The sequence below is a fragment of the Polyodon spathula genome, chromosome 20 (genome assembly GCF_017654505.1).
Source record: "Polyodon spathula isolate WHYD16114869_AA chromosome 20, ASM1765450v1, whole genome shotgun sequence".
Taxonomy (NCBI): Eukaryota; Metazoa; Chordata; class Actinopteri; order Acipenseriformes; family Polyodontidae; genus Polyodon; species Polyodon spathula.
Genome location: NC_054553.1, coordinates 4,695,426 through 4,721,216, shown reverse-complemented (window position 1 = coordinate 4,721,216; position 25,791 = coordinate 4,695,426). Strand labels below are relative to the sequence as shown.

Sequence of the window (25,791 nt, the reverse complement as noted above, 5' to 3'; positions counted from 1 at the left end):
CAGGTCACTTATTTACATAAGCTAAGACAGCTGACAAACTGTGCAGAGAGAACAAAGTGCAAACATTTCGCTCAGTGTTTGACCATCATCAGTGCTACCAGAATAAGAAAACATCCACATATTTAAGCAATTAGCTTAATTGACTTAAATCAATTAATGTAACGTAAACCATGTGCAAAATAAACAATTAAAAAAGCATTAAAAAACAGGTGTTAGCTATGTCAACATTTATGGACCATAAATCATTAGAATTAACTTCAGTTTTATAAGAAATACTGAAAAGGGACAGATGTTACAGATGTGTGTGCAACGGACAGGACAATCACATTGCAATAATATCTAGATAATCTGTCATCAAAATCATTTCAATACATTATTACCATTTTCAATAAACTGGACGAACATTAGATATATTACAACAAACAAGACAATATCACAATTGCACCCTTATCTATATACACTATTAATAAATCTTATCTCTCATGCACTATAGAAATATATAGATTGAATGTTATGGGAATCTACAGCAAACAGAGCGATGGCTTCACAATTATTATAAAGGGAAATGCATCCCAGCCGTGCTGCACAGTACATGAAGGGCTGAGTTTAATTACAGCACTTAGAATTCTCTTGATTACATCACTTTACCATTCAAATCAACCCAGACTCAGCTGTGCTCCATCACACAACGCAGTGCAAGCAAACTGAAGTGTTTTTAACAGGGTGGAGAGCATTGGAGATTGATGCCTGGCTCTCATCCCCAAGCCTGTAGCATGCATTAGCAGTCTTAAACATTGCCTCTAGGGTGGATTCTTATTGATGCTATTGGTTCTGATGACTCCAATCCAGGGATATCACTTTTTAAATAATCCGTATTGAAAATATATTTAAAAAAAAAAAAAGAACAAAGAGGTTGCTCACCCAGCATGTAATTAACATGAATGTATTAATATTTGGTAACACTTTTTGCATGATATAACCCTAACCCTCTCCCCAACCTTAACCCTATCCCTTTTCTGATACAATTCTGTACTTACATACATCATGCAAAAAGATGTACACATTAAGTATATTGTAACTATGCATAATAACATTGTAATTGTGTACAAGTGCACATGTATTTACTAACTGACTGCTATGTAATCACACAGTAATCAGAGACACTTAATGTAGAGTGTTAACTACTACATCATGTGCTGCTATCTATGTTCCCATATTCCAGGATTCATTCTCCACTCTGTCCTGGATTGGATCACGCCCTCTCTCATTTCTGGCACAGTAGATTTTGATAAATATGAGGTATATTTGATGTTCTTAAAAACCACAGTTAAGTACAAATAGCACAAATACAAATAGGAAAAAAAAACCTCTGTTGGGACCCTAAAGCCAGCAGTGCATTGTGTACCAGATCAGTGATCTAAGTTTCCACACAAAGAGGCAGACACTCAACTGCTGATAACCACTGATCCACTCCCAACAGTTTAGAAGAACCTGCCTAGACGAAGCCGTGTATCTGAGGCAGTCCCTGCCTGGGTGTCCCAACCCTCCAAACCTCACCCTTCACCTGCAGCCTCTGCAGAATCAGCACAGAGAATACAATGGGAAAGGACTCTGAACCAGCACTGCGCCCCTCCCTTTCTGCCAGTGTACAAAAGAATGGGCAAGAGCTTTTTCAAACCTGAAGACTGAAATTCAGATAAGGACAACAATGTAAAAGAATAAGTAAGAAAAAAGGTTCTGTGTACTGCTCCCAGCAATGTAAAATCTGTCTTCGTTCTTTCTTTTGATCTAATAACAAGCACTCTGGTGGAAAAAAACAACCCCTCTTTATGTCTTAATCAAGATTGTGCTGCTTTGGCAAACGTGTCACCATTCTGAAGTTCACCATAGTAAAAAACGGATGTGTCAGCGACCTTTATAAATACAGTAGGGTGTTCTAAACTGAGGTAGGGCAGCAGAGGTAATTTAATGTACTGCCAGTGCAGAGAAACTGCGGTCGAAATACTTCTACTTGGTCTCAATCGATTGCATTTTGACTGCAGTGGTGACTTTCCTATGTATACTTTCCTCTTAGCAACAGTTGCCCATCACTGGCAACCTCCAAACTAACATGCAATTACTACTTGTGAAACTCCTGCTAATGCAGGAAACAGAGACAGCTGCTGCCAACGCTCTGCGATCACGTGACTGTACTGTAAATGCCTATTATTTCTAATTGAGGCAGACTCTCGAGGGGAATGGGGCAGTTAAAAGGATGTCATCATATAAGCTTGGCACAGAGAAAAAGAAAATTGCAGGTTATGTAGCAAGTCAGGCCCCTTACTATACAACAATTTAACCAACATGGAACCGTTGTAAATAAAACGCACTGCCAATCAATACCTGCACTAGCCCTTTGAATTACAGGACTGGGTGGCGAGGAGGAATCTCATTCCCAGCAGATAGTGTCTTCACAATCACACTGCTTCTCTGGTCATTTCAGGCTGACAGTCTTGATTGGATAATTACTGTACAGGGCAAACATCATTAACTTGCTGGGGCCGAATGCAGATTGTTTTCATTATTGCCCTCTGATTGAAAGTTGGAGTGGGGATTTGGAGGGACGGGGACTCCCTGTGCAACCTTCAGGCTAATCACAGCCAGACCAGTTCTGTTATTTCTAAGGTCCACAGACTAAACTTCAAATGAATATCTCTCCTGGGGAAAGGCTGTTTTCAAAGTTGGGAATCATGTGTAATGTAAAAATGTAGCTGGGTGTTGAGTGAACAAGCAGATATGGGTGATGTTATGCCCTAATTATAGTATGCCTCCCACTTTGCTATATGATAACACTGGTCTTTTTGCTTCAGAAATGGACTCCACTCTCCCTGTAATGTTTTTTTTGCCACCTGATTGACCAGACTCTTATTCCAGAAGTGCTCATACTGTGATGGACCAATAGAAAAGTATATGAATTAGTACAGTCTTGTTAACATCAAGCCCAATCTGTTCTACTGAAACATCAGCGAAGAATTCTCCAGCATCTGGATCATGGATATGAATCATTATATTGCTGGAAATTTGATATATGCAATAACAGATTTCTGCCTGCTTTTGATCGCCCTGACATTGAAACACGTATGATTCCGAAGTTATTTTGAGCGTCTGTCTATTGCAGATTAAACTATAGCGTGAGATCCTAATCAGAGGCTGAACAATAGGAAATGTTTTATGAGTTGTTTTAAGTAAGTGGCCAAAAATAAACCAAATGTGTGCTGGTAACATTCCAATACATTAAATAAAAAACATCAGGCCTGGGATACCTTAAGCAAATTAACTAATAGCTTTCGTCGATTCTTCAACTTCCAACATTTAGGATGGGATGTGTTTCAATGAGAGATGTCACAATACAATGGAACTACCCTGCTTAAATGCATTTATTTTTGTTCCCTTATTCCGTTTCAGCCCTTTATCAACGCACACAAAAACACCTTAGTTTCCTGTACCAAATTCCTGATGAAGGGCACATCTCAAGATTACTTTTAAGGGATCAATTCAGGAAAAATTAAAGACAGAGGAACAATAAAAATGTGTTTACCGGTCTCAGCGTTCAGCTGGACTGTGAGGCTGTTGGAATTCTTTTACAGCCCCGTTTCCCGCAAACATCCAAGTGCTTTCTGCGTTCCTCCAGCTGTCGCGGAATCCTGGATCATGTAGGAAAGTAACTGCCAAAGCCCCAGGCTGGGTCACTTTAAGATTTATAGCATAAGGATATCATGCCAATAGGTCATTTTCCTTAGAAAAACAATAACATTTGTATAATCTGTATCAGAAATAATAGAGAAATAAAACAAAAAAAAAGTGCATATTTGAACTGGATTAGTAATAAACACTTCTGAACAACTTCCTTTGGCAAACATTCCCTTTTTCAAGAGTCAGCACCTTGCAGATGTGTACTTTTGAAAGTACATACTAATTGTAAATGTAAATATTTTTGAGTATCACTTTTTTAAGTTAATAGTTAGTCATTAAACGTTTATCTTACGTCGATGTGCTTTGCTGCATGTATAAAATCCAATACACAGAATTAGAAAATATGTGTGCAAGTTCAAATGACTACAAGCGTACATGAAGTCGGTAAGCATGTGCACATAGCCGAAACCCGAACAGGTTTGCGTAAGAGAGTGTTCTTGGCTCCTACCACTCTAAAGCGTTGCGTGATGAACATGCAAACAGCTATAAAGAGTACACACTAGCACATGTTTCAAGTATTTTATTCTGTTGTACAGATGTCATTTATCTGGAAAACCACAAATAAGACTTTGACTTGAAGACGCTTTTCCAAAAGGCTCCTCTATATGAGTTTAATGGGTGAAATGTTTTCAGGTGAGCTCTATCAAACTGGGGGGGGGGGCGGGGGGGCACCACTGCTGGGAGAGGGTTATATGTGTTCTGTTATATACAACTTTCCTTCTACAGAATGTTTTGCATGAAATCTTATTCATTCACATGTCCCTTGCAATTAAAACTAACAACTTGGGGGCGTGCTTAAACATGCCCAATGGGATTAAGAGGAGTTGAAAGATGAGACACTAAGATCGTCTGATGATGGATCAAACTGACCCAACCATTGCTACACTCCTGACTGTACCATTAAACAGCCTTGAAACTGTGCCTGCAAAAGAGGCGCATCCTAAAGTGATCAGTCTGCTGTTAAATGGAGTGTTAAACATGGCAACGGGATGCTAATGCATGTTTTCTCAACAACATGCCGTCAAAACAGAAAATCATTTAAAAGTAAGTTAAACGCAGTGATTCAAACTACTAATCAGACCCGCCATCCAAGCGTCAAAAGGGGTAAAATCTAAACAAATCACTGCAAATCAGTATATAATGATATACACATACCAATCCCACTGCTAGAAACAAACAAAAAAAAGTAGCCTGCGACAGACTGCTGAAAACGGCAGAGAGAAACTGTTCCAGTTTGACAACCAGCATTGCAATTTCTGATTCCTCTACATCTCTTTGTTCCACTAATGTGGCTCACATATCTGCAGGTAGTGCTTTAAAGAAACAGAGATATGCATCTTTACTGAACGAGGGATTCACTGGCCTGGAGAGTAAATGATTAGTTTACATGTAGTCAGGGATTGAAAGTGCACAGAAAGCCTGTCAGGCGCTCATGCACTTCAGTCTTTAAGTGGGTGATATTGTCTTGCTTGTCCTGGTCGTTTTACCTCATTTGATTGATCACATTTTATTCTTCGTTTTGGTTGGATAACTGGCATTGTGTCCACAGCATCATTGTGTAACAGTTCCTTTGACCCACACACACCCAACACCCCCTCTACTTTTTTTAATCACGTTACTGCTTTCACGTGCACGCTGAAAACTCATGTCACCTTTCTTCATTTTACACATACCAAAATACAGTAATTGTACAACCTTCAAGTGTGCTACAAGGTTCAGCTTACATAGAATATATCTGTAACTCCCCCCTTGCACTACAACGTTTTATACAGTATTACAAGCACACTAGTTTCAGTGCACAAAAACAGACAAAGTCCATAACAAAACTTGCTCTAAAATGTTGTAAATTCAAATTGTGGATGTTCACAATCTAAATCTTTGCATTTGAAAAATCACTTTTCTAAATGCTCTTTAGGTTTTCCAAGCTCTATCATTTTTCTACTTCAAAGCTTCCGTTTTCTCAAGGACATTATAACGCTCCCAGACACCTCAGTAAAAGCTTGCCTGGAGATGCACTGCCGCATCATTCTCTTCTGCAGCTCTTGCACTGGGCTTTTACTGTTTCTCTTTGTGTTCAGGTGTGTGAAAAATAATGTTTAATGTCCTGCAATTATTGAAAATTCTGCATCCTTTTTTGTCCCGCTATCTGAATCACCCACCTCGGGAGATAACCACTTGGTCATTATTGTGAGTGGATTCTTCATCTAAAATCAAGATTTGAACTCACACAATTTTAGCCAAGTGAAACATTGTGGGAAACAATTTCAATAAAATTATATGGCACACACAATTGAAAACAAACCTACATTTTTCCACAACATCTGGTATAAGTAACCCTTATACAGGTTTACTGTAAAAGCAAAGTGCAATAAAGCATAGAGAAAGCATGGTACAGCATAGGAAATCACCTATTTAACTCCAAAGCAAAGCTTATTCAAATCGTCATTTTTCAAAATATCTCAAATTGACCCCAGAACGTTAATTCATTTAAAAGGCTCCTGGTTTGAAATCTTGCTTGGTTGTCTGAACTGTTGATGCTTTGGCCCTGGATCACCCTACAGGTCAATGTAATTAGCTAAAGAAAACAACACACATCATAGACACAAACACACATGCACAAAACTCTTCTGGAGAGCAGGGAAGTGAATCACTGCAGAAACATGTAATTTCCCATGCAGATGTTGAGGAAACAAAAGCAGGAAAGGGTTAATCCCCCCCCCCATATGCAATTTACCTTTATTCCTGGCAAGCTTCTCAAAAAACTTTGAGAGAGTCTGTTTAACAAAGCTGCCTGTTCAGTTATAATACCCCTGAACACTGCTCACTCTCCCCCCCCCTCCCTTTCTACAGTGTCTCATGTGGGTGGGTCAGTGGGGGAGGCCCCTTTTCCACGACCCACACAGAGTCCCTGACACATTAGCCACATGACCGACTGGGGTTCTTATCCAAGGCAAACAGCTCACATACATAAACCTGCTGCAGGCTGCTTCTCCGCACATTCACAGCTCAACTGAACTTGGCGCTGGTTTGCCTCTCAAGAGAGACACACCTCCTCGGAAGCTCACAGAGAAAGACGTGCCTTCTGTCTCGGAGTGTCGCTGTCACGCCTGCATACATACACTGTATACATAGATATATATATATATATCCCTTGACATTCAAGAGCACACACACACACACACACACACACGCTGTTTTACACCACACAGCTAGCGGAGTGCCAGAGGGGAAAGGAAAAAATGAATGTGAAGATTTTCACGCTGGTGATTTTGATCTTTGTGTCCATGCTGTACCCTGTCAGTGGTGGTAAGTGAGTGAGCTCTGGCTCCATTGCTTTGCTACAATGCATTTTGTTTTCTAATAGAGGTTTAGCCAAGTGCTGGGAGTTAATCAGTTACAAGGACTGGTTAGCCTTCAATTTGGCAAACTTCAGTGTATCAGCACCTGGTCATTCACTGCAGTGCAGTGGTTTTTTTTTTAACAACTAAGTGCTTAGTTTCTTAACTTGCTTTTACTGGTGTAAGGTGTCTTTGATTTTTGTAATGGGGTTTAATAGATGCACAAGGGATAGTTCTTCTACATGATATTTAACCATTAAAAATATGACCAACAGGCTTAGGATATGCATTGACAATTTCTACTGATTTCTGCGTTTTTTTTTTTTTGATTTTTAAAGGTGTTTCTGCTTTCATGAAATCCTATTAAAGCCACTTGTTATGCATCTCTTTGAAATAATGACACTGTGTCGATGTAAATGTGTACAGAAGCTGAGGAAAGGGGTTGTGAACAGGGTTCAGTTAGACTACAGCTGAAGCTGTAGCTGAAATGTAGAAGCCCTGTAGCTCAAATGTAGCTCAGTTTAAGACCACTATAATAAAACTTCAGCAACAGGCATGCAGTAAAGCAACAGTCTAACCACAACTGTACGTCTGGTAGTACATAGTATTCTGTACAGTAGTTTGGGTGTAACTTCAACAGCAGAATAATTAATAAATGATTTATGATTCTTACTGAGATTACTATATCATATATAGAGTCATAACTGTAAAATCAGGGAACTACACAGTCCTGCAACAGTATTTCCTAGGTTTCCTTTAGATTTTTATAATAAAAAAGTCACGATTTTGGCAAATAAATATGCAGCAGTGTGTATTACAATGCATGTGCTATAACAACAGTTTGTAAGTCTATACTAAATACCTTAACCCTCATCATAGTGTTCTGTGGCTTTTATTGTACTGGAAATATTTACTCTTTGGCATACTTCTCATGACAGATGAAACCCATTTGTCTATATACTGAACAATAAACAAGAGCATTTGCACTGTTGCAAGATTAAATAGCAAAGGAAGGTGTTGAAATATTAGCCTGTTTAGTGTGCCTTAGGGTACAATGTTTTATCACTGGGAATCTGCCTTGTTGTGTATATGTAACATTGTACTGTGTAGGGCAAGCATGAAAAGACAGCAAAAAAAGAAATAATGAAATGAGAAGGAGAATTAGCAGGTACCCGAAACATCCCATCCATTACCTGATAGAGTTAATTCCACTGACAGCATGTACTTTACTGTAGCAGGAATCTTAAGTTAGAGTCTGTCATCCTAGACTGTCTAATGAAGTGTCTGTGGGAGGCTAGACTCCTAGCCCTGGTTTGGTGGTAATCAGCAGTTTTTGCAATCATATAGATGGGAAAAGCTGGGGCACCAAGCAGCCACGCTGTGGGCAGGCTGCCAGGGAACCCGATGATTGCATGGGTTCCTCTAGTGCAGGGCTGAGGCTCATTGGGAAAGGTAACTGTGTGACACATGCTGTGGATGAGGGCTTTCGTCTCTAGCGCCGTCAACCCATCTCCATTCATTCATCACAGACAAATCAAAAGAAATGTACAAACACACATACACACCTAGAGAAAAGAGCGCTGCTGAGACGCCTCCTTTCGGATGCCTGGCTGACTTTCTCTGCAGCCCTCATCGAGCAGGTGAGCTTTCTAAAGGATGCCATGCTCTGATCTCATGAAAGCTTGGGCATGCAAAAGACAGATTTCACGCAAACTGTCAGCGTGGCCATTATTCCATATTCATCTTTGATGTATTGTTCACTCAGTCTAGCACCAGCATAGTCATTTCAGACATGCAGTCTTATGTCCCGGGTCATGGCAGAGCCACAGAGAGCCTGTTCTAAGAAATATGGTACTCATTAAAACAGCTGCAGGTTTACAATGTTTCTTTTCAAAGAAAGGTGGAGTATTTTTTCAAATCACTGTTAATAGCCATGTCCTAACAATACAGGAAGTGTTAAATCATGACCCCAGTACACTTAGATGATTTCGCTAATGTATCTATCCACGAATACATGCTTTACTGTAATCAGTGACTGTACCCTATAGTGACAGTTCAGTCCCTGAAGGAATTAAATGGAGATAATCATTGCAGAATGGTCATTTATCACTTCAGTGCAATTTGAACACCTTGCAGAATCAGTGCTGGCCAGTCTGCCCATTGTGGCCCCTTCACACTAATGGCAAAGAGTTATAGAAGCTGTTTATACATTTGAAAACCTCTTATATGTAAATGGAAAAGTTTAAGAATCAGTTAGCATGACGAATGGGGGTCTAAATCCTAGGCAGGGATAAATTGGATTTACTCTGTCTAATCTACTCCAGCGTGGTGAGTTTGGGGGGGGGGGGGGGTACTCCTGATAAAGGTTCAATCTCCTTTATAGACATCAAAGATTCCAGATTAACCGTGACAGCTAGCTTTTTGGGGACATGAGAACCTAGCGTGCCTGCTTGAGTGATAGACACTTAATTCAAATGCATTCAAAAAGTGCTCACCTCGCTGTTGCTGACAGAGCCTGGGTTTCTGCAGAACTAAAAGAAGCAGCAGGCAGTCTGTAAAGATGCATCCAGGTGTGCTAAATTAGTAGATTTGCAATCATTGGAGAGCCAGCGGCCACTGAAATATTAAACAGGCTGTAAAACTTCACAGCCGGTGGTCCAAAAACTGCAGGTGAAAGACTGCATCTGTAATAAAAAGGAATGGTTCAAAAGGCTTTAAATACTGCAGTGCAGCCAACCCTATTATTAGCACAGGAAAATAGCTGGCTGAAGCCTTTCCCTTTTGGCTGGCTTCTTGTCTGTGTGGTGTTAGAATAGTAAACCTGTCCTGACTTCAGCGCTATACACAACAGTTCTGAAGAGCTCTGACTTTACCTTAAGTGGGATCATTTAAGCATGCTTACTTTATTATCCCTGTATCGAACTACACTTTGTCAGGCATAACAGAATTACTGTACATCAGTTGAACTATTATTAAGTATAGGCAACGTGAGTCATAAACAAATATTAATAATTTGAAATCAGTATAATCAGAGCTAACTGGTGCATACTGAAATGAATGAATGCATTTATCTTAAAGCCATTGTGTAAATGGTCTGCTGCACTGGAAACTTTGAATGGACTACCCTTTCGTTACAAGGTAAAATAATAATAATAATAATAATAATATAATAATAATAATAATAATAATAATAATAAAACGTTGTATATCTTCACGAAATTGATTTGTATTACGATGCCTAGTCTACCTACTATACAGACAAAGCCATTGACCGCATTGGTACCGCAGTCTTTTCTTTCCCGCATTGCAAGGGACTGTGTTAAACAGCTGTTTTTATCCAGATCGTTGCATTTCCAATTAATCGGCCAACTGAGTTAAAAACTCGCCTAGGTTACCGTCTAAACACAAGAGATAGCATCTTAGATTTCTTGAAGCAACCTTTTCTGGGAGATAGCGTTGCGCAGCTACGTTCCTCTCAAAAGCATTAGACAGAAAGAGAGCCGGTTGTTTGGCAATAACATTTTTTTTTTAATTAAAATAAACAGCTGAAGCAGGTTGTGCGGGCTTTCACGTTTGTCAGCTCTGACTGAGGGAGGCTGAATTGCTTCAGTCTAAGGGTTTTCATCGTTTACACCGTGTCTTTCTTTTCAACATGAAGCAGTCAGTTGAAACATAAATTTGCCTAACTAAACAATAAAAATACCAAAACAAATCTGCGCTGAAAGCAGACAAGCTCTTTCAATTATATACAGGCGCATTCGATAACGAGCTGCTGATGTGTCGCTTCAGGGTGATTATTATTATTATTATTATTATTATTATTATTATTCCTTTTTTTCTTTTTAGAGTACCTTCCTTTTTTGAACATTCACATCCACTGCAGGCAGCCCCAAGCGCATACCTTAAATCTTTCCATCGCAGCCGCGTCTAATTGCAACGAAAAATAGCCTTAGAACCGCGGGGTTTCAGCGATAATTCAAGTAATGATGTGCGTCAGCTGCTTGGCTCAGACATCAGTTGCAAGGCAAAACTTGATTTTTGCTGGAAGTAATTGTGTGCTTTGAAATTATTCAAGGCATACCAGTGTCCAATTTTTTTATTTATTTTCTCTCTTTTTGTTGTAAACGTTTTGTAAGGAAAATGGATTTGCAATATCATCTCATGTACAACAACTTACTGTACTAGACTGATTGCCTACCTAAATTAACAGGGGTAGGAATAACACTCTGATTGCATAGCCGTTTAACCCATTCCAGGTTTTAATACAAGCTTGATTAGCCCCAGTGTATAGGTGACAAGTTCAGGTGTGTCCTACTAAACTCCCAGTAAAACCAGAAGTGGATCAAACTGCTATGTACTGGGAGTCTAATTCCCATCCCTGTTTAATTAGGATTGGATCCCTTGGGAGAAAGCATCTCTGGGGCCAGTGTGTTAAGAGTTGACATCCCTTTTGCCCCCTTTATGTTGTTATTGACACAACTGGGCTTGCACGGAGCAATTAAATGAATTAGTCTGGAATCTGTTCATCTGAATCTCTAACCCCAATCAAAGGGCACTGAGAGGCTTGGGACACAGTTAATGATGTGTTTCCAAACAGCCATGGCACAGTGTTGTCGCAGTTCATATTTTACAAAGCGTGCAGGTTTTAGTTGATGACAACGTGACACAACGTGGGGGACACAGTTCACAGCTGATTAGTGTGCCCATGGAAACAAGGCACCCCTGTCCTCGACTCTACCCCTGGTGTCTCCACAGATTGGTGAATGGACAGGTCCTGTATGCGATTGTCCCAGCTGATTAACCCCATGCAGTGTCTCAGTAGGCTAAGCCTGTTTGCTCCTATATTGAAGATCCTGTATTCAAACATTAGGCAGCAGGTTACAAAGGACCCTAACCCTGAACCTGCTCCTTTTGCACTGTACATTGAGAATGTATCGAATTTACTAACATTGTGCAATAGTGCTACAGAAAAGTTCTATAACCACAAATGTTGCACTTCTGCACAATGCAAAACACAGTACTGTAACTCTTCCAAGGAGTGCTGGCTTTCCCTACCTCCTCTTTTGGATGGACCTGGTTGATATTTCTTATTTTTCTGTTATGTTTTTTAAGCATCTGGCAGTTGAGGAGTTAAATCTGTAACAGGGCTGTTTGCGCACACGTTTTATCCACTTCTTTTCCCCTGCAGAGTAACGCTAGACAGAGCTGTCCTTCATTCCACCCACAAGCACAGGCATTATAAAAACAGCACAATGGCACATATAAAACAGGAAAAGAGCAATACATTAAGAGCCATTACAATCACAATGATGAGAAAGCAAAGCCTGGCGGGGGAAAGGGTTAACGCACCCTGAAACTAATAACGGATTCAGGGCTCGTGTGCACAAATTTGTAAACTCGGAAACTCGATTCATTCCCACTGACAATGTCACTCTTTTTGTTCCCGAACTGAGCTCCATTCACGGTCGCTGCCATGGCAACGTGCTCTGAAAGTCCGCAAGAGGCTGGTACCAGTTTCTGCCAAGGACCTCGGTTACTGTTTACCATGCTAGAAGCAACATTGCCTTTATATTCTAAAGGAAAATATTGTGTATTGAATGTGCCGAGAAAGATGCTGCACAGCTGTCACTGCTTAGATCAAAGCCTTCTGCTACCCATACAGTAGGTACAGCACAGACAGATAGACAGACCCAGTGTAAGCTACAGGGCTGTGCTTTAACCTAGCTGCACTGTCCAGCTTTGCTGAATGTGTAGAGGATGAGAGACTTGCTTAACCACAAAACCTGTCCAACATTTTACTTCTGTGCTTGCCAGTAAAAACGGTCTCGTGATGGATCTGATGCTCCCTTAACACAGCTGTAGAGTGCTTCCTCTTTGCTCTAGTGACTACATTAAATATCAATTCACCCCCCTTGCATTGTGGAGGGATATACTGCAGACTGTTTGACTGTTTGCAGACTGTAAATGGCAGTGCTAGTGACCTCTCTGTTTAAACTCTTGGCTCTTTCTCAGCAGGGTCAGTTATGGGTCAGACCACAGTCACTCACTGGCATCTTTCCTCAACACGGCTGTGCTATTGAAAATAAGAAAGAAAAAAAATCAGCTTTTAGGTAGAAATTTAATTTAAATTGTAGTAAAGTAAATGCCTTCACTTCGAAACATTTGCCAATTGTCAATTTTTTTTTTCTGTCTGGTGACGAACTGAATTGAAAACTAATTCCACCCTCCCCTCACAAATATGTCACAATTAGTTGCTTAATTTGGATGCAGAAAGTTCTTGCAGGATTGGCAAGACACAAGTTTCCCCCCTTCACAGCCAGCTTGCAGCCCTGTTGTGTTTCTGTGTGTGTGTGTGTGTGTGTGTGTGTGTGTGTGTGTGAGTGAGTGGAAGTGTGTGCGTGCGTGTTTGTTTCAACAAGTGCAGTGAGACATTGTGGCCGCAGTCTATAGGCCCCCGACAACAGCTGAGCGCAGAACACTGTGAGAACAGTTGCTTGTTAATATGAATGGCTGAGCTGATTATGGAATTTGTCCGCCAAGAACTTCTCTAATGTTCAAATGGAGAAATCCATGGGCGTTCCTCAGAACCTCCAGCTGGATTCGTTGCTGCAGCGGAGTTTGCATCTTCTCCCCAGTCAGGGAGAACTGTCTGGCAAAGACTTACAAGAGCTCAAAGAAGGCTGGAGGTAAAATCTAGAGACAATGGGGGCACTATATACTGAAATACCCTCCAGTGGAGCAACACTGCGATCTCCCTCAGTGATGCACAGCACCCAATGAAACATTCAAGTGTTTCCATATCTTTACAAATTCCAAATTACTTTCTTGATAGACTTCATAGAGATAAATCACAATTGAAATATATATGCCAATGAGAACAAGATAATAAATGTGGTACAATACGGTCAAAATGCTTTTGCATATTATTTATTTGACAAGTTACGAAATATTTTAGGCTGATGCAGTATTTGTTTATAATAATATACAGTAGTAGAGCAGCTTGTGAAATGTGAATGAAATGCACAGCTTTCCCTTGCAAAACTACGGTACCTAACACAGCTCAGGTATTTATTGGATTTCATTTACTATTATTTCTATACTTTTACAATAAACTTATATAAGGTTGCTGTTATTATATAGGCTCACAGTAATACTGCAAATGTTAAAGATTCAGTAAGGCAAATTAGAAAAAAATCAAACTTACAGTAAACTGCATCACATAGTTCAACACTACTTGCCATGGTTACTGGAACCCGGTGATACAATTCAGTGTTCCATTCCAAACAATGACATCTACTTGCTTCCTCATCAAGTGCTTTGAAGTTGCTTATTTGCTACCTCAGTCAGACCCCACAAAGCTTATGCTTTCTAAATAGAGTGCTAGTACACTAAAAGGCACTGTCCAAATTGCTCTGCTTTTTCCCAGGTTCCAGACTGAACTCTTTTTTGTGACAAATGACTAGCTGTAAACAAGGTGACAAAAATCATCTGCTTGAGGGGAATTTCAGGAGAAAAAAACAATTCTGTACAAATGTGCTGTCCACCGTTTGCTAATGATCTTCAGTTGCAATCCAGTGCACCTGTACTCTGGGGCAGTGGGAGCGAACCAAAGAACACTGCTCGTGCATTGCAAGCAACACTGTGCAAAAATCACAGTTAAATCTGCGGTTTGTAAACTGCTCCAATAATGGACAAAATAGGTTTGCTGGCTTCACCTTAGTCTTCCAGGGGCATTGGAAATCTACCTCTCAGAATAGGCTCAGGATTGAATAGCAGGGGTGACTGTTGAGGCCATGGTTTTTGAGGTGTGTTGGTGGATCTATGTGAAAAAGCTTGCAAAGAGCCTTCCTATACCATGACAAGCGGCAGCTACTGTACTATATTTGCCATGCATAGATAAGTTATGCTCTTTACCGTGCTTCCCTAGACTTGCTTTACTTTGCACCTTGCTGTGCTTTGGTCTTAAACAGCTCCAGCTGGGTGTGGGATGCAACACAACAGCAGACAATGTTGGTTCAGCTCACTGTCTAATTTACATGCACGTGCTTGCAAACAGAGTAGATTGGTGCTAAAAAAAGTTAATAAAAGATGACAGTAAAAAATGGCACCTGGGAATGGCCAGGCAGGAGGCAGTAATGAGATCGGAGCCATTTGGCATTAATCATTATTCTGGATCCAGTTCAATACAGAGGATTGTCAACGTATTATCAGAGTGAAAACACATTCCCCAAATTCCCAAATAATTAAACTTTAATCTGGGAATTACTGACAGGGGGAGGGAAGAGCTTTGTTTCAAGGAAAATAAATGGTTCCCATGTGTCTGATAATTTGATAATAAGAATGATGTTTTATTTTAATAAATGTCATATTATTGTAGATTCAGATCTTTGAAGTAGTGGTTGCGTTAAAATGTGGCAACTCAATAAAGGCCAACCAGTGCCCCTATTTGAATGAATGAAGAATATGACCAGGTCTTAATAGATTACTATGCACAGCACAGACCAAACCCAAGAAGTTAATTTGTAAAAGCCCTTGTAAAAGCTCTTATAAAAGCTGAATGTTGTATCCCATGATAAAATCAGAGAAAATAACTGCAATGAATAAGATAAGCATGATAAATAATACAGGCAATAGAGAATGGGGAAGTAGAATGAAGCTTGGTAAAACCACCCAAGAGCATGGGAAAATCATAGTATACAGTGAGCCTGGGGAACTGAAAAACTACTCAGAGGAGCCTAGGATTGAGAGTGAATGAAAATGTTCCAGTCTCAATGGGAATCTGGTCAGTCTCATCCTGTGCCTCTTAACGCCCTTAGCTTTGATGTAATCCACCTGTCATCCTCTAGCCCTTCAGTGAGTATGCAATGCCATTAAACCAGCAGACCAAAAATACTGCAGTCCATACATACTGCATTGTAGAAGAAATATTGCATCAACTGCACAGCTACAGTGCTACAGTACAGCCTGCGGCTGCGTATTCATCTCAGGGATAAGTAAGGGCTGGCAGACGTGAGCAATACCTTTAATGCCCACAAAGGAAGCCCAGTGATATATTTTGCAGACCACTTCCCCTTAGCCCAGGACAGTCGGACCTGATTCCCTTTAATGTTTCACTGGCTTTCAGTTTTTAGGTTATTTAAGCCCTCGGGTTAAAACATGCAGAATGTGTCCAGAATGTTTAAACTGTCTTTCTTTTTATAATCCAGTGAAACAACAAGGGGATAAAGCAGAGATTAGGGGTCTTAAAGTAAAGACAAGCTAAAATACCAGTCTATACTGTAGCATTTTTTAGCAGACGTGTAAAGAGATTTGCCTTGAAGCCAATATAAATTCACAGATTCTCTTAAGAATCAGATGTGTCGCATATGTTTGGGGGAATGCATTTTCTTTGCTGAGGTGAATTGTCTCACTCCTAAGGGTAGCTAGTACCTGTCAGCAGCCCCTTGGCATGCTCTACATCTTGCCCTGCATGAATGACTCTGCAAATATCGATTGGTTGAGTCTGCAAACCCTGCTAATAATATAAATGAGCTCTCTCTTTCTCTGCTGAGCTTCTCAAGGCCTTCTGTTACTGTCAAGGGAAAGATTCACATGTTTACAATAAATGAAAACTGCACAATCTTTGTTACACCAGTGATTTAAATCTGCTGTTTTTTTGGGTGACCACAGCACTTTAAAATAGGCATTTGTATCCAATCATTCTGGCATTTGGAGTGGCTGCTTCTCCTGTCTGGTTTCACCTGTGAGTGGAGAGCAATCTGGGCATTAGACTATAGTGTGGGGCTAATCAGACCGCCAGTTTCCTTTGTATGCATATCACAAACCACATAATTTGCACTAATGTGAATAAAGATTCTCGTTAGTATAATTTATTATGTCAATCCTGGCCACCAAAAGGCTATTTCCTCAAATGGGAATTAGGATTGCTTGAGCACCAATGATCCATGTTGCCCAACTAAGAAACCTCTGGACTATGACAATTTAGTATTGTACAAAACTGATAATAAAATCCAACTTTAATACCGCTGAGAATTGGGTTTATTTCTTTATCTGCTACTGCACACGTCATTTTTAGATCGTTGCATTTTCTTTATTAATCTAATGCAAATTGCACACATATAGTATTTTTTCACAAAACTTTGAAGTAATATTGGCTGTGAAAAGGAATTCTTTCTGACCTACTATGCTGGCAGCAGCTTCCTTAAGGATTTGAAAAACAGCCCAAGCTCTTTCCCTGGAGGAAGGAGGAATTTCTGGACACAATGTCAGTGATGTCATGCAGGTCCCGTACAGGAAGAGGCAGCGGGGCACTCTGATTTGTTTTTCTAAGAACTAGAATGTTAATTTGCCATGAAAGATGCGGCATTCAGGAATTCGGAAGTCCTTGAGGTTTTTTTTAATTTTTTTTTTTTTTTTTGTGAATCAGAGATTGATGCAGGAATCCTGAAAGGAAGGCGGTCGGTAAACCTCACTCTCAAGGTTGTTAAAAAACCTTAAGGATGCCGAGCTTCCTGAGAGTAGAGTTGGTATCCCAGAGGAAGAGGGAAGGATGAGCCTGAAGGAAAGCTGAATGCTGACACTTATAATAGTACCTACTAGGAAAAACAACACCGGAATAGGCGGTCCTTCTCCTCTCTCAATTAACATTGCTTCCAAAATGTATTAAGGTCTACAGTCATAAATTATTGTTATACTGCTTAGAGCATAAATGCTACAATTAATTTTAAGACATATAAGTATTTTAAGATCTTAGGATTCAATAGTGATATAAATATTTGGAGAGAAGGGATGCACACGATAATCATCGTCTCACTTTCATGGAAACCACACCGGTTGTAGGCTACAGTAAACAAAAGTATTTACTGGAGCTCAGGCTTTTATACCATAAAGAGACAGGTAGATGTGGCAAAGGTAATGGACAACGAGATTGCAGTATGCAAAGCTCACAGATAGAAGATAGGCAGATCAAACAGCTTGTATGGTGTGGATCAAGGACTCCACTGAAAGTTATTGCGAGATAGCTTAAACCATCTATCTACACAGGGATCTCTGTCTCTTTGGTACACAATACAAAGTTCTATGGTTCTACAGATCACTACAGTTTAAAAACAAACAGGCTGTTGTCATTCAAACAAAAACTCTTCAAAGAGCACCTTTGGAGCCAGGCTTGTTTGACAGCAGCCCGCATGCATCGCTCCAGAACACCTCCCACACCCACGCGCTCACACACAGAACACACGCACCTGCAGAGCACACCTGTAGCACCGCTTGAATTAAGACATTCCTCTCTTTGTCTCACAGGGCCTGTGGCCGCCCCAGAGGAGAGCAAGGACCTAGAGGAAGGAGGGAGCATCAGGAAGCAACAGAATGCAGTGCGGAGCGCATCGGGTCACAGGCAGGCCAGCTGGAGAAGGGGCCGGCGCCCACGACCCCGCCTCTCACACAAGGGGCCCATGCCATTCTAGATCAGGTAAGCAGGGCAGCAATGCAGGGGCAGCGGGATTCACACCATGATTATATATATATATATACATACAGTGGTAACAGTCATCCTCAGGTAAGTCTGCCAGGCAGCTGTTAGCAAGGAGGGACGGCTAGAGGTTACGAGTGCTTGTGAGTTGGGGAGAGTCTTTGTTCTGCTGGATAGTGTAAAAGTACCAATATTTGAAATGCTTTTGAAAAGTGCTGAAAGAGCTTTGGAAACGTGCTTTCCACACCAATGCTTCTACAATATATATAGACACACACACACACGCTATTCCACAACCCAGGAGAGTTACTTCACTATACTAAACAGGCTGTTATACCTTAAAATTCCCAGACACTCATCACGGCCGATGGGAAAAGAACTAGCATTTCTCCATGATGGATCAAAGAACTGTGCTGGATCAAAGAACTGCTTGGCTGTAATAGAACGAGGCTGGTATATAATTCTAATAGCAGAAATGAGGTGGGAACTCAGAATGACCTCCATTCACCACAACATAGTCCCATTACTGTTGGCACCGGCTGGGAATTACATTTTTATAGCAGTTATTGAACTTTTTGTCAATTTCTGTATAAACTTGTTTCTGTTATATTTAAAAAGAAAGCAGAAATTATAATAATAATAATAATAATAATAATAATAATAATAATAATAATAATAAAAACTTCTGTATATTGTTCCTTGTGCTTCATGTTGAATAGATTACAAATTGTGCCCAGACTAAAACCCCTTTATTTAATTAAAACCACTTCTTTAAAATAAACCTTTAGCCAACTCAACGGAAAACAGCTGCGCAGTATTTAAAATGTGTTTACGTTAAACTGAAGCAAAATGTTTGGACTGTATAATTAGCTATGAAATATAACTGCAGTATAGCACTGCATTAATGCATTGTAACTGCTGTCTAGCTTAACTCCAGTCCCAGAGGGGTGAGAGTGTCTGTGTGCACCCAGCACAGCCCCTATAGAGACACATTATGGGCATTACTGTGCGGATGTGGGCTTGAAAATACACTGCTTCTGTCATTTGAAGAGCCAGCATGTACCAGCAAGCTAAATTGTGTTTGCTGTATGCAAAATTGCTTTTCTTCTGAAGCCCAGACAAGACGTCACAGAAGGGCACACAAAGCCCACGGGAGGTGCCAGCCGTTCACTGCCAGGCTGCAGAGCTTTATCCAAAACCTGACATCATAAAAATAACCTGGAAAGGGAGCTAATAGCAATTGGATCAGGAATGTGATGTGGGTCTAGCCCCAGGGTTTGTAGTCATGGAATCTGGGTTGATTCTTTTGTTTCTGTTCTGTTAACCCATGCAGGGCCACGGGCATTTATTTGTTTCCGAATTTGTTTGACGAAATCTGCTATTCAAAAACCTGCTGATCTGAATGAACACAGGAATTAGCGAGCTTTTCATATTGAGAGCTGCTATTTGTTGGGGGGTATAATCGGCATGGCAGTTAGAAAAAGGATCCTTCATCAAAATCCCTGTAGAAAGCATTGCTCTGCTATTAATGATGCAGCCCACTCAGAAAAGAATGATTTGCTTTCAGAAACATTAGGCACAATAGTCAGTTTTAAGTTCCTGTCAAGTGCATGGGTCAGTTTACTCAACCAAATTCCTGAGGCACATATTCTGATCTCCTTGTACCTCAGTCTCAACACTCAGAGCAGGGTGAAGGTCTGTGTTGTCCAGTTTCCTGTCGTGGGTTAAGCAGCCCTGCAGCCCGCCGTGACACCCCTGTCTACACACTGCAGCAGTCTAATGGAAACAGAAGAACCGTGACAGCAGGACCACACTGCTTAAACCCTGATACAGAAAACACACCAACTTAAAAGGATCGGATTTTTTTTTTCTTTTTTTTTTTTTTTTTGTTTTGATGGGATGAGTGTCTTTGGGAAACAGCTGGAGAGGAGCATTGTTGCTCCCAGTAGGGACTGATCCCAGATTAATCTCAACGGGAGCTACAGGAAAGAAGGCTTCTTTGTGCAGGTGCCTGTGTGTGGATCTGTCAGGAGGCAGGCTCCCCAGAGTGTAGCCTCAGGACCTCCAGTATTACAGTAGATACACGAGCGTGTAAGGCATGGGTTTTCATTGCCGGTACACAGACGGTGGTTTCGAAAGGCTTTATTGGGAGAGGACAGGATATAAGGAGGTGTTCAGAGGAAGAATGTTTAGTCTTGCTTACACGTCTTACCCACGTTTCTCTTCCCTATCCCCTGCAGAAAGGTCAACCCACTAATAATTCAAATGCATTCGTTCAAACCTGTAATTTAAAGGTGTAGACTCGCATTTCAAACACTGATACAAATGACTTCTTTTCAGCCCCACAGTAGATATTGAACTCAAACAGTGAGGGTTAGAAGGGTATCCTTGTTTAACCTAAGAGAATGATTAAACAGTACTTTAAAAAGAACAGACCTCAGTGTTGTATGAATAGGGCAATATTTTACAGAAGGCACATGACTGCTGTGCTGGATGACCTGCACAGTAGCCGGGGGTTGGATGATAGTCCTGTTTGTATGCTCAGTGGCTCACTCCTGACTTACCCAGTTTCACCCTCCAAAAACGGAGCATTTCCTCAGAGGTACTGCCCAATTATCCGTTGAAGATTGCTTTTCACAGCTGGAGCCTCTTCCACAGATAAAGCTGCTGGAGGGATTGCTGTTAATTAAGAGAGCAGGTGCAGAAATATTGCATGAGAAAGAGCAAGGGGATGGAGGAATGGAGATAAGAGAGGGAGAATTCAATGCCTGTGCACCTGAGGGATAAAAGCAAGGGTGGTATGGCTGCTTTTATGGAGTGCTTTCAGTGAGCGGCAGGCACATTTGCCTTGGTCCATTTTCTTTGGGTCTGGGGGTTTCATTCAATTAAAAATACAGTACTGCTTTAAAAACACATTATTTCCTATTTCTAATGGATGTTCAGTCAGACAAAAATGTCTGCCATCTGCCTCTGAAAGGCCCTTCATTTAAAACACGTTGTATATAAGGCTGAGCTTCTGGGAAGTTCAATTGAATGTAAACCAGAGAACAGGTAAAGAATGCCACTGAACCACTGTACTTTTGGATGAGACTCCTCCTTGCAGTATTACAGGAATGACTTATTGCTTATGAATAGGAACTACTGTGGTGTAAACAGGACTTGATATTTTCTCTCAGACTGGCTGCTTCATCCAACACCCTAACAAACTGCTTCAGTGTAACTTTTGCAGCCAAAAAGAATTAGAACAGGTGTTACCAGCTGCACACTGCTATAATAGCAACAGGCTGCCAGACTGCTCTCTACAGTCATTCAGGGACTCATGGCTCATGACCACATGAAAAACATTTGCAGCAAATGGATTTAATTATAAGAACTAGGATGCATTCTATCCACTGTGACATACAGATTCAATGAACCACCCGGGTCCAATTGGGACATGCAGGTGAACAGTGGCTAGACCTCGGTTTTAGCTGCAGTTTGGCTGCTCTGTGTCACCCTGCAGTTTAAGCTTGGTACAAATCCAATTCAATCTGCTGTTATTCACACGTAACTACAGGTATACAGGATGAACCCAAGTCACACTACAATATTAAAATGTAAAATGACACTGAGCAACTAAGAAACCAAATTGTCTCCCTGAGTAAACTTGTAGTTAGATGTGTAAGTGATTCAGTAAAGAGGAATATTGTGTCCTCGGTAGTGCTAGCTGGGTACTGTACAGATGCTATACTGTATTGCCTTAGGAAAAGTTGGTATGTTACCTCAATGTAATCTTTTGAAGAAAGTCAGATTTGCAAAAAACTGTTTCCAAACCCCACAGGCTTCAGATGGGGAAACCACAACAACAGCACCAATGGAATGCAGATGGTTTATGCAGTTTTACCTATACGGCTTTGAACTTGCATTTTCGCAAGCCTGCGTGCTGTAGGACGTTGCTTTTCTATTGTTCCTCATTCACTTGGCTCAGCCTGGTCGAAGCTCATTATAATTGTCAGTGATTTATAACTCTCTGGCACTTTTCTTGATGGCTGTAGATTAGCTTGTTTGTGGGTCATTGAGTTTTCATGTCACCCTCCCACTCGAAGCCTTGAAGCTGTGCGCATGTATATCTGAGTTAACATGTCACTTATGCTTTTGTGAACATGTCTTCTTAAAATGCTCCCTGCTTGAAATCCCAGCCACTGCTGGTTGGCCAGTGACCAGAAGTACTATACAGGTTATACTGCAAAGCAAGCAACCAGAATCGTGTTCCAGTTCATTTCATTAGGGACTTTTGTTCTGATTTTCTTCAGTCTGCTGTAGAATCAGTCTTACACTCTCTTATTGTGCATATCTGAATTGAAAACATACACAAAAGCTTACTTTAACCCACTGCTGGGTAGGGCTTGCATTTCAACAGGGAACAACTTTGAATAGAGGTTAAAGAAACATCAAACTTTTATTTATTATGCTTTTTATTTTCTTTTTTCTCAAACTCTGTGCTCTGTGCAAGCAGTGTTTCATTGCTCAAGAACCTGGGGAACACTTGATAATCTGCCTGGTGTTGAATTGGGTATTTATGTCTTTTGAAATATTTAAATATATAAATGCCTCCTGCAGCAGATTATTTAATATGCAGAATACAATCTGTCAGAAATAAGGTTATGCTAAATAGTGACACCTGCTGGGTGAGGTGGGAAATGAAACTTAACAGCCAATACTAACCCCCATTGCCCTTCTGGTTTGACAATATGAACAATCTTAGCCTTTCTAGACAAAGGGAAATTCTGTTTATTTACTTAATCTTGTTTTTTTTCTCCATTTTTGTGCAGGCACGGCTGAGAACACCCTCCCCCAGTTTCGTTTCCCTTGCTCTTCCTTGCCTCGGGGGGGCCTTGCAATGGGGGCCTAGTCTGGCCTAAAGAGGAGGGTCCTCGACTGCGCCTCCCTGTTTTTCAAGCAACTTTTCGTCTGCCCAGAAGGACAAGCTGCTTCTCTGACATGAGGGGGCCAAAGCTGCAAGAATGTCTCTCTTTATTTTTGTCTTGCTTCTAGAGACCTTTACTTTGCCTCTTTGTAACTCTTCTTGCATGACGTGTGGCTAAACAGGACCCTTTCTAAGTCAGTGTTAGTCTTAAAGACACTTTAAGAAGGTGTGGTAGCCTGCTTCGGGTTTCGAATTAAAGGTGGTAGTCCATTTTCTAACTCGTGGGCTTTCAAAATCAGTGTTGTTTTTTGAGCTTAAGATATTGTGTTGATTTGAATCCAAATTCTGGATAACACACTATAGCTGTAAGCAGGAATCCTGTGTTTGACAAGGCACAGCCATGTTGTGCAATGCTGCATACGGTCCCTATTAACACCACCACAAAATCTACAGTTTTCATTTGTAGCACATCCATGAAAAATGAAAACAAACAGACCTGAAGGATATCGCTGTCAACTGCTGAGATTAAATTAGACCAAAATAAAACTGTTCAATCACTAGACACGTCAACCAGCCCCCTTTCCCTTCACAGTGCCTGCAATCTGACCAGCTGGCTTTTGGATTCTGAATGCCCAGAAAGTTACGGACTGTTACCTTTAACTGAAGGGACACTGTGCCTTCACACCATACTGCACATTGTTTTGTGTTCTCAGGGTGCTGTGTTAGAAGCCGACACCAGAGCTTTCTCTGTTCTGTGCATTCATCTATATAATATATATATATATATATATATATATATATATATATATATATATATATATATATATATGTATATTTACATGTATATCTTCTTGGCTGTGTGTAAACCACTTGCTTCATCAATGTAATGTAATGTAATGTCACAGAAGAGGCAGCTGAGATGGCAGGAGTGCACCAACAGGGGGCGCCCAGCGTTCGGAGTGTTTTTAGCGCTCATGATTTCAATGCCAGTAAACTCACGCTTTTGAGTCTGATGGGTGTCTGACAGCATTACTGAAATACAAACATTTAGAGCTGTTCTGTCTAAATAATGTCATCTGAAGGAAAGTCAAAATGCTCAGCATGTCTCTAAAGAAAGAGAAGCTTTAATGTGCCTTTCCCAGCCAGGATACAGAGTACATGACACCCTCGTGGTAGTAACACCCCAGGTCTAGCTAGCCTTCATAATATTCATTTAAGACAAAGCTAAAATTGTATTAATTTTCCTCTTTAAAATAAATATCCGGAACTGATTCCGACCTCGGAATCAATATAAATTCAAGTAAAGGCTGCCTCGTGGTTTTGTTTGGAAAGCACTGGTCCGTCTGTAGTGAGGGAGCTGGGAAAAGCCTCAAGAACAGCACCAAGTCTTCAGTAGATGAAGACAGAAGGTTTATGGAAGGTGAAGGTGGAGGAGGAGAGGGGGGGAGTGTGACAGACTACAGACAGATTATACTATTTCATTTTTCACTGTTTGTTTCTTGAATGTATTTAAATCAGCTGCACAGGCTGCCTGGGGGGACTTGAAATTAGCCCCCCCCCCCCCCCCCCCCCCCCCCCCCCCCCCCAAAAAAAAAACAAAAAAACAAAAAAACCACGAAGCACTTCTGAAGAGGGATCACTTTAAAATGAGTTTTCAGGGAGTCAGGAATGCAAGCAATCAAATAAACACAGTAGAGTTTTCTTAAACTTTTCAGAGAAAGTCTCACCCCTCTCTACCCTGGGATCTGGCTTTTCGCTGCTTGAAAAATCAATGCCCTGGTATGTAACAGTTTCCACTACCAAACGAGATCTCACCCGATTCCCAATAGCTTTTCAAAAGGTTTATTTGGGATTCCAGCAGAGGTTTTCATTTGCTCTTAACCATTGGAAATCTGCACAAATTATCTGCTGCACATAAATGTTTATTGGTAAAAGCTATCATACACTTCTGATTTAATGTATGCATTTAATCTGTTTTCATAACAAACAAAAAAATATTCTTAAACTGTAGAATACACTGGATTATATACGATTGAAGTATGTTTTATTGTAATGGTAAATCACGTCAAAGCAGAGGTCAACCAGTCTATGGATTTCACCATGGATTTGTTCTATGATACTTTTAAAATGAGTCTCTAGATCTCACAGCAGGTACAAGCTGCGCAGACTGTTACAGTCTGATGGAAACTCTTACATACCAGAGGAGAACTTCACGGCCTTTTAGAAGAGCGTACATCAGAGAATGGGGTTTCTCTCTCAATGAAACTGCCAGGCCTGAGTCATGTTGTTCCTGCTCACTTGTTAACTTGTTACATACTGGTATGTTTTAAGACCTTTCTAATGTA

The 25,791-nt window shown here is 40.7% G+C and overlaps 1 protein-coding gene across 1 annotated transcript; it reads left to right on the top strand.

Moving 5' to 3' along the window:
- The first annotated feature begins 6,679 nt into the window (after positions 1-6,679).
- Positions 6,680-25,014, top strand: LOC121295791 (apelin-like). The gene is made up of 3 exons (XM_041220840.1): positions 6,680-7,038; positions 18,372-18,540; positions 23,352-25,014. Exons 1-2 carry the CDS (start codon positions 6,972-6,974, stop codon positions 18,533-18,535), a joined length of 231 nt encoding a protein of 76 aa, XP_041076774.1. The 5' UTR covers positions 6,680-6,971; the 3' UTR covers positions 18,536-18,540; positions 23,352-25,014.
- The last annotated feature ends 777 nt before the right edge of the window (positions 25,015-25,791 follow it).